This window comes from Poromitra crassiceps (genome assembly GCF_964638095.1).
Source record: "Poromitra crassiceps genome assembly, chromosome: 21".
NCBI classification, from domain to species: Eukaryota; Metazoa; Chordata; class Actinopteri; order Beryciformes; family Melamphaidae; genus Poromitra; species Poromitra crassiceps.
The window spans coordinates 20111087-20121577 of record NC_139638.1 but is presented as its reverse complement, the minus strand read 5'-3'; the positions used below and the strand labels follow the sequence as shown (position 1 = coordinate 20121577).

Sequence of the window (10491 nt, the reverse complement as noted above, 5' to 3'; positions counted from 1 at the left end):
CATAATTATTTCAATCTTCTATAGGAGGCCTATTGACATGTTTCTTTAATTAGCAATATTGCAAAGGGTGTGGATTCAAACGGTTGCCCTCATAAGGAAATGCAAATTGTTTGATGATCCTCATAACTAAGAGAAAGGCCTATGAGAAAGCAAGGCACACATGAATTGAAGCTTATTTTATTTTGTGTACATAGTAGAAACACAATTAATTACAGTGAACATTCCCAAACAAGCCAGCAGTTATATGAATATAGGGAAGGATTGAGTTGGGCTGCAGCCAGTGATGTGATGCTTGCAGTCCAGACCCAGTAGAAGGAAAAGAATCATTTATTACTAGCAATACAGACATTTTCAGTGTTTCGGCATCACATGTAATAAAAGTAGCTAAAGCACAAGATAAGCTAGTTTTTACAAACAGCACGGTGCTGCTATATATCCATATTGCGGTTTTGGTATTACACCAGCCTAATAAAATCATTTTCTATTCCGCCTTAACCACTATTAATATTTCCTAATACTGTGGTTGCTGCAACAAAATGTTTTGTCTATTATTTACTGATTGATGCATTCATTCATTCACTCACTCACTCACTCACTCACTCACTCACTCACTCACTCACTCACATACATTCACTTTTATAGTAATTCATTATCTATGTCACTATAAAATGCAATCTCTATGAATCATCACTATTTTTTATTACATTTTCACATGAGACATGTGATTCACTTAAAATATACGTCAAACACAAATCTTAAAATCAAATGTTTGGTTATACCTTAAGAAAAAATAAAGAACCGAAAACACAAAACAAACAAAAACATTGAATACATTTAATACTGAACATTGCAGTGTATATCAGGAGGTGGTGTCAAACACTCATCCTTGAAATGTTATGGCAAACTGTTCTGATGTGCCTCTGGCATAATGCAACCGGCTATCAGAGTAAGGCCTGAACAGAATTAAAATGTAGCCAATTATATTCGAGTTAAATAAAAATGTGTTTAGAGATGTGTTTCATTCAGAGAGAAAGCTGTAGTAGTAGTGTACAATATCCAAGCAGGCCTCTAAGGTTTTCAAAGTGCAATTTGACAATTTTGACAAAAACAATAGAAGTTAAGCAGTTTCATGCTGCCTATTTTAGTTTGGCAGCTGGAAGAAAACCGTATGCAACTGAGATAAGGATTGATATGGCAACGCAATTCCCCTCACCGACTATTTGAAAGGCAGAAAAAGTCCCAAAAGGTTTCATCAGAGCTGCTCACAACTACATCACAATATATTCAAATGACACACTCAGTAACTCTTTTTGAATGGCAAGATAATGGCTGCTGAACCCTTCTGATGTCGGAGGTCCAGTGACGGGAGATCTGACACGACTACAAGCGGTACTTCTTCACACACAAAAGGAACAAAACACTCAGCATTTCACATTCAGCAGCAGCGAGGGTGATGTGAGTGAGGACATTTCTGAACCAAACAAAAATGACAAACTCCAAAAGCTATTATAGAGAGCCAAAGTTGGCTTCACTTCCTGTTTGAACCAGTGTCTGAAAAAACGATGAATGGTGGTGAACGCAGAGGGACGGTAATTTTTTTCATCGCGTTTGAATTGTGTCGTGAAGTACACCCGTGATTTTTCCTCAATTTAAAAGATAACTTTGCATGTCAAGAAAGCCAGAAAGTTTGTCATAAAACTGAAACGTAACGTTTCGTTTTGTAATGAAACCGCTCAAGCAACTATCTCTCGTCTTGCGCAATATACATCACACCAACACGGCCTGGCCGGAGAGAACGCTACTGTATGACGTCACTTACGCGACTGGTTGTGTGTAGTCTTTCAGATACATAACTTATAGTGCAACAGTTTAACGACAAACTGCGACTTTCTTGACTTGCAAAGTTATCTTTTAAATTGACAAACATCATCATCATCATTCAAACGGGATCGAAAAAATTCTTGTCTCTCGCCATTCATATTTTTTCAGATGCTGGTGCGTGAAGGCCCCATACCGGAAGGGGGAGCGACTTTGGATCTCTATTTCTGACACATCTCAATAGGTTGAAATACTTTATAGATATGTGAGATGGCATATGGTAGGACAAAAATACTGTTCAGTCATACAGTATACACTATGAATACATTTTTTTCAGTCTTAGAATCTGCAGATTCTAGCTCAAAGATAAAAGTGTAGCTCAATATGGCACTAAAGAATGTTTGTGAAGCTTCTGCTAAACATATCCATCGGTAGAAGCTCTCTAAATTAGACTTTTACACATACAACGCAAAGGATTAACTTGACAAAAATGACAATATTCAAAATATACAGCGTTTCTGTGATATTCATCCTCTTCATACATTTGGAAGGAATGTAAGCACATGCCTTGCGCAGAGAGCTTCAGGGGTGGTAAGTTAACACATCTATAGCTATCAGTCTAAATACAGCACAGGAATAACACAATTATAATGAGCCACTGAAACGTATTGTAACAATTGGTTTAAAATGAAATAGAAACCCAAGTAAAATAATAATACTGAATTGACTGAAAGATAAAAAGGAGTAGCCCAAATTTGACTCCTGTCCAATGCTTCGATAATGTTTGATAAAGTCCAAGCAAAGGCCCCCTGAGAGTGATACCGAAAAGCTCACAGTTTTCTGGACATAATATTCCCCTGGTCCCACATCACCCCCTAAGCCAGTGGTTCCCAACCTTGGGGTCGCGATCCCAAGTGGGGTCACTTTAAATTTCTTTGGGGGGAAAAAAATCTGAAAATAGTTAGAATTTAATGTCAGAATGGTGGGGGGGGGGGATACGAAGTCAGAATTCTGAGCAAAACAGTCAAAATTCTGAGATTAAAGGTCAGAATTCTGAGTTTACTGAATTTACAGAATTTTGAGGGGGGAAAGGTCCGAATTCCCAGATTAAAGTCAGAAATCGGAGGAAAGAAAAGGTTGGGAACCGCTGCCCTATAAGCACTATTTACACACAGTAGCCTGACATCTGAGAGCAATGAGAAGCCAAGACAAGAATCTAATCTAGCCAATCAGAGGGTGAGGTAAGGTCACGACGGCGCTTTAAATCGCAGTCTCACAGATCTCCGTTAGTTATCTAGAGTCTTGTTTTGGCATAGAGGGCAATTACACGCTCCATTTCTGCTCTTACTGAGCTCAAGTTCTCAAGCATTTTAAACATTCCACACAGGAGTGACCCGACCCGACGAGAGCCTAAAAATAAGAAGTCCACGACTGACACATCTGTTTCTGGCACTCCGTCCAGGCTGTCCAATCACTTGCCTCTCTTGCCCCCAGAATGCAAACTCCTGACCCTTCCCAGGATGAAGAAGGACACATGTCTAATTATGACGGGGTTTCTTTCACAATGTTCTATACTGGTTGACCTCTCTGACACTCCGCCCCCCGACCCCCCCCCCCCCCCCCCCACCCCATCCCATCCCATCCCTACCTTCTACATTGCGAATTAAATCCCTCCCTCCCTCCCTCCCTCCCACCCTCCCGTCTGCCTGGGCTCCCTCCTCCTCCTCCTCAGGACTTCTCCTCCTCAGCAGTAGGTGTCAGGCCGATATAGGTTCCATTTTGAGGGTCCTCCTTTTCCTTGTCACTGACTGGAGCGTAAGAAGTGTCCTCTTCAGCAGTGCTCTGTGCAAGTGCACGATGGAGATAAAAAAAAAACAGTATTAGGGGGGGCAATTTCTTTTGTTTAGCCTCTGTTTAGCGTGATTTAAAGAATATATATAAAAAAATAAAATTATATATATATATATATATATATATGTACAGTATATATATATATATATATATATATATATATATATATATATATATATATATATTATTATTATTATATATATTTTGTATCGCCTTGGACTTCCAACATTGGTGTTTACGGCTTGTCTTGATACACCTGCAATTTGAGGTGCCAGGTGGGAGAAAATGTTTTCCCAGTCGGCTGTTTGTATTTACGGTAAATCCCATATGGCATCATCACGGCATACATGCAAGTGAGTTCAAACAAAACCTTATAAGCTTCACACATTAGAACGTGTCAGTCTCATGTCTTTGCCACTCTCAATCTTCACACTACTTTAACTGATCATACACCAATGCAACAGAAATATATTGAACAGTGAGAAAATGGTACCTAAATTACAGCCATACTAGGTGGTACCATGATTATTATGACGTTATATGATATTGCATTCTGAAATACACTGTGTGCACAACAAGTAATCTGTAAGATAAGATAGATATGTAAATAAAGGAGATATAGCATTAGCAAATAAGATTAGATGTATAAAATGCGAGTGAAGCAGCAAAGTAACCATATATTAGACTTACAGGAGCAGCATAGACAGCCTTGGTAAAGACAATGCGTTTAACTTCATTCTGCATAGGGACATTGATAAATACATGCACATTGCCGTTAGTATGAGGTTAAGCAACTGAATGAAAGTAGGCAAAATTGTCACATTTAAAGGGACACTCCATCGATTTTCAATGCTGATTTATTTTGCACAGAATCTCACACATATCCGAAAAGTGTAAACCGCTTTGCAGACAATCATTTAGTTTGACAGTTGTTGAGAGTTGCATTGAGTAAAGTTGTAGTCTCGCTGGCCAGACTCCTCTCCCTTCCGTCCGAGGAGTCTGGCGTCGCAGGTCTCCATAACTGGGATAAACCGTCCCCTGCTCTACTCTGCTCTCCCATTGGAGGCGTCGGTTTCAGACGCTGCCGGATTTCTGCTCCCCGCTTAAGAAGCTCTGTCATTGGCTCCGACCATGTCAATCAGAGTGGCTTCCGCTCCCTCTCCCCTGTGTGTTGCTGTAAATAGTCCCCAGGGAAAACAACAGCGCTAACTAGCTAGCAAGCTAACGGCAGAAACCTACACGCTAGCTCGTTGCTACACGCTGAAAACGGCAAGTTGGATTGTTTGAAACTATTTTCCAAGGGCCCTGCCGCTAAGCGCCGCCCATCGCAATCCCACTATGGAGACCTGCCGCGCCAGACTCCTCGGACGGTAGGGAGAGGAGGCTGGCCAGCGAGACTAGTAAAGTTGTGGACCAGTGATGCCCTTCATGCACAAATTCAATCACTGGTCCACAACTTCACTCAAATCAATAATACAAATCATATAACTCAATAAATCAATAACTGTTAAACTAAGTTATTGTCTGCAAAACGGTTTACACTTTTCGGATATGTGTGACATTATGTGCAAAATAAATCAACGTTGGAAATTGGTGGAGTGTTCCTTTAAGTTGGAAATAACAAGCAAAAAGCATTGTGGCCTGTGTAAAACCAGGTAAGAGCTAGGGGTTACCTAAGTTTGCAGTGCAAGTATTATCTCAACAAACTCGTTAGCCTATTAGCAGCACACAATCAAATAACACAACATTTCCATTGTAGTCGATACGGCGTGAGAGGCTTACGTAAATCCTTTTCTGGACAAACAACAATGGAATCTTGATGTGGTACCTTTTCCTTGTGGGCACGGACCAGGAGGATGATGAAGACCATCAGCATAATGCCACCCAGAGCCACGATGATGAGGGGGAAGTTGGACACCACGGTGACTATCAACAGCAGCTTATTTAGTCTCTGCACAGATGCATCGTCGATCACCACACTCTAGGATGAGAAGAGAGAGAGCACACAGGTAAAATGATGCAGAAGACGTTCGCTACCTATTTCCTAGAGGTTACAATCAGTGTTGGGCAAGTTACTTTCAAAATGTAATATACTACATATTACTAGTTACTTTGATTTGAAAGTAATAAGTTACTTTACAATATTACTGTCTGTGTAGAGTAACTCGTTACATATTACACTACTTTTGCATTACTTTAACCAAAATAACAGCAGTAGCAGAATGACATCGCCGCCCCGGAACCATCCCGAAAAATAATTTCAACCATCTTGAAGTCAGTGTAAACTGTCCAAAATTGTAAATGTTATTATTTTCCTTTGTTATTGTCATCTATAGTGGTTATTTGCATAAAAACCCACACAATTTGATTAGGAAATGATTGTATCTTTATTTAAATATGTGCTTTGATTTAAAAAGAAAAAAGTAACTCAATTTGTAACTTGTGTTACTTGACAAAAGTAACTGGTCTAATATTAATGAAATCCTAGTTGTAATAAGTTATATTACTGAGACTGCTAAAAGTAATTTATTACATGTAATATGTTACTTTTGTAATGAGTTACCCCCAACACTGGTTATAATCAATTTCAATTTTTGGGGGTTGTTCACTTTTTTCTTTAGATGTTGAACGCACTCAATGTAACAAACAACAGTTTTAGGATCACCTATTTGTTAGCAAACCAAGCTTGTCCACCAACCAATGTTCAGGGCGATTTTCTCTGGATGTTGCTTTTAGTACAAACATTCAAATAAAGCATATCTTCTTCAATTATTTTCAGATTTCAATGTACGACACATCATTTGAAATATTTCATAATCAGCAAAAAAATAATAAAAAAAAAATGGCCGTGGCCTTTTGTTACCCAAAACACCAGTCAGTCCCTGTCACATAATATAATATGTTTGTGTTTTAGCGTGTGGTGGTGAAGAAGCATCTTTCATGTCTCTGAAATGAAGCGCTTCTTACCTCATTGATGAACATCACGGGAAAGATTGTGTCGTTGACAAAGATTTTCGTCTTGCTGTAAATGATAGGATGAAAGAGATGTGAGGGAATGGTCCAATGCAGAGTTGTAGTGTGAGGCCTGTGTTTGGATGGAGATACTCACTGGAATCCAGAGATCCTGCTGAGCAACATGTTAATCTGTGCCCTCTTGTTTGCACGTATAGGCACTCCAGTGGTCTGGCAACCAGGAAACACAAATATTGTATAGAAGAGGAGAGAATAACAATACAGAAAAAAAACATTATGAAAAGCCAGTGGTCTTAGTAAGAGTACAACCAGGCTGCAGCTGGTGAGCTTCTGTATTTCAACTTATATGACACTAGGTGGTGCAGCAGTACACCGTTAGAAAGCAGTATAAGGCAATTTACACCTGGCATAACAGTAACATGCGTTTTCTGCCATCAGATTGCAATCAGATTGTGCTTGACCACTTGAAATGCCAGGTGTAAACGCCCCCAAGACACATTGATGAAGGATTGCAATCTGATCGGGCCAGACCACCTCCGGAGGTGGTCAGGGATGCATTGTGTACACATTGAAGTGTAAATGCAATGTGTCCTCTCAATCTGCATACAGCAAGCAACTGTATGCGGATTGAGAGGAGAACCATTTTGAGTGTTAAGAAGTTATCTGGATGTTATCTGGATAAGGAAAAACGCATGTTAACGCCAGGTGTAAATTAAATCAGGCTAATGTGGTCAAGCACAATCTGATTGTAATCTGATGGCAGAAAACGCATGTTAATGCCAGGTGTAAATGGCCTCTACCATTTCTTTTCAAGTTACAGTTTTTCCTGGTTGTTTAAACATATTCCCTGATTCACTACCTCACTCCCTCAAAATCCTAAACACAAATCTCAGGACTCAAGCACAAAATGCTAAATCCTACACTTCCTTTGCACAAGCACACTTTGCCCTCAAAACTCAAGCACAAAATGCTCAATCCTATACTTCCTTTGCACAAGCACACTTTGCTCTCAAAACTCAAACACATACATCATACGAGTAGACATTCCAAGCACTCATTGAACACTGATGTGCAAAATGGAAAACACTATAGTATGAATGGAAAACACTTTATGAATGATCAGGAGAATGATACCTTTGCATGTTCATGTTGTAGGCTAGCATTTTCTCCTTTCGTAAAATACCCAAATATAAAGCAACAGAAATGTAGTAAAAAAGAAAATATTATACTGTATCTCAGACCCAACAGCAAACTGAATGGAATGCAATACAAATACATTCTTCCCCAAAACACAAAAACACAAAACACGAGTGTTTTGTGCTTAGATTTTTGGGGAAACAGACACCATTGAACACTGATGTGCAAAATGGAAAACACTATATATGAATGGAAAACACTGTAGGAATGCCTTAGCAGTGGAATCAGGACTTTGCATGTTCAGTGTTTCACCTGTTGGATGTGAAATATCGACATATATTGTTGTATTGATGATTGCAAATTGCACAACAGCCTTTGGAGTTTAGGAATGTGATTGGCAGTGTGTTCTGAGTGAACATCAGGAGTGGAAAATCAGGAAGAGTGTGCAAGATATGGAGAATTGTGTTTAGTGAGCTGAAAGATGTGTGGTATGGAATGGGAAGATGTGTCTAAAGCAGGAAAATGTGTGGTATGGGATGGGAAGATGAGTCTAAAGCAGGAAAATGTGTGGTATGGGATGGGAAGATGAGTCTAAAGCAGGAAATGTGTGGTATGGAATGGGAAGATGAGTCTAAAGCAGGAAATGTGTGGTATGGAATGGGAAGATGAGTCTAAAGCAGGAAAATGTGCTTGGAGTTTAGCAGAATTGGTTTAGCAGTTGGTAAATGAGTTAGAGATTGTGCACATTGTGTCTGATGTTCCCAAAAATCTGTTTAAACAACCAGGAAAAACTGTAACCTGCTCTGTTCCATACAGTATTTCCATGGATAAGAATGATTTGAGACACTGCATTGTGGTTACAATTCAAACCCGCAGTGTGAAAGGCGCATTTACTGTAATGCTGATTAACTGCCTACCGGGTTAAGGTCTAGGTAGGTTTGGTGATGCTCTCTTTTAGGGCTCAGTCCCTCGATGGCAGCAACGTACTTATGGTCCCCCAGGTAGAAATGAGGGAAGGAGGCCACCACAGGGGCACCTAGGCAGGAGAGGAGAGGAGAGGAGATGAGGAGGAGAGGAGAGGAGAAGAGAGGAGAGGAGATGAAGAGAGGAGAGGAGAAGAGAAGAGGGATGAGAGGAGAGAGATGAGAGGAGGGGTGGAGAGGAGAGGAGAGGAGAGGAGAGGAGGAGAGGAGAGGAGAGGAGGGGGGGAGAGGAGAGGAGAGGAGGAGAGGAGAGGAGGAGAGGAGAGGAGAGGAGAGAGGAGATGAGAGAGGAGAGGAGAGGAGAGGAGGAGGAGAGGAGAGGAGAGGAGAGGAGAGGAGAGGAGAGGAGAGGAGAGGAGAGGAGAGGAGAGGAGAGGAGAGGAGAGGAGAGGAGAGGAGAGGAGAGGAGAGGAGAGGAGAGGAGAAGTGGATATTTTAGGGTCAAAGAGGAATGACCACATGAAGCTGAGCAAAGCATCTACAGAAATGAGTCACAAGTTATAAATATAAAAACCACTTCCTTCATTCTCTACTTTATGTGAAGTGGAGGAAATGTCAAACCGCTGCTAATAAATGCTATGAACTTATGACAGCCTACATTTTCCAACAAAATCATGGGAGTGTTATTCAACTCCTCTGTGACACAGCTGCACCATTCTGACTCCATCTGTCATTATTGCTTGACACATTATAACTAGAAGCAGTTGAGCTGCCTAACATAACATCAATAACACCAGTTATGCTAATGATTATGCTCATCATTAATGCATTAATTAGCATTTCTATGTCAACATACTTGTCTTCAGATAACATAAGGGTGGTATTCATATGAACTCCACATACATACAATTATTAAGGAGTTCTAGTAGCGTCAAGAAAATCAAGTTAACGTTTTTCCTCATTAATATGCAAATGTAGCTTCTATCATGTATTGTTCAGTAATCAGTGCAGTGCCCGTTCGCCCCACCTGCTGCTGCACAGAGCGCTGTTCGCCCCACCTGCTGCTGCACAGAGCCCTGTTCGCCCCCACCTGCTGCTGCACAAAGTTAAATGCCTGGAATAAGGTCTGTGGTTAACAAAAGTTTATGAAACAGCAAACTTTTTGTAAATATATGCGTAAATATGCTTTTTTATTTTCAGAAAATGCTTCAAAAGTCCTAAAAGTGGTCCTCATTTGTGAAGATGATCTCGCTGAACAAAGAGTTCGCCGTTTCATAAAGTTTTGTTAACCACATACCTTATTTCAGGCATTTAACCGAAACTCCAATGCAAAAATCCCATTGACTTTTACACGTAGCAAGCAGAAAGTGCAGGGGCTTCTACATCATCCCTGCGGCACTCCTATTGGGGGAAGAGTCCTCTGCTAAACGTAATGTGAGCTCACCCCTGACCACACACAGCGTGGTGCTGTGACCTTCTCTCCCACAAGGCCCACAGACAATAGGTGCACACATGGAGCGCAGCCCCCCGTCTATAGAAGCCATTATGGGGTGTAGCTGAGACTCCTTCTCATGCCGAGTTCCTTCCTCACATTGTCAACAGGAGACATTCCACCCCTAAACTGTGGACCATATGGCCTCAGTCATCATGTCAGTACAGATAGTGGGGGCAGTTAAGCATAACAAATTGTGCGTTTGGCCATAAAAGCATTATACATGTGTACACTTACAGGCAAAGGCATTCCAAAAATAATTGGATATTCGGATATTGGGGCATGATGATATTTTTG

At 40.6% G+C, this 10491-nt stretch overlaps 1 protein-coding gene across 1 annotated transcript in view; it reads right to left on the bottom strand.

Moving 5' to 3' along the window:
* Positions 1-3546: 3546 nt before the first annotated feature.
* scarb2b (scavenger receptor class B, member 2b) overlaps positions 3547-10491 on the bottom strand; it is a gene marked incomplete at its 3' end in the record, with an annotated part of 48963 nt that continues 42018 nt past the window's right edge. The window contains exons 9-14 of the mRNA XM_083657371.1: positions 8697-8815; positions 6779-6852; positions 6637-6691; positions 5498-5650; positions 4360-4407; positions 3547-3660 (exon numbers count right to left, since the gene is read on the bottom strand). Coding sequence (XP_083513497.1) covers positions 3547-3660; positions 4360-4407; positions 5498-5650; positions 6637-6691; positions 6779-6852; positions 8697-8815 — 563 coding nt within the window. The remainder of the gene's footprint in view (positions 3661-4359; positions 4408-5497; positions 5651-6636; positions 6692-6778; positions 6853-8696; positions 8816-10491) is intronic.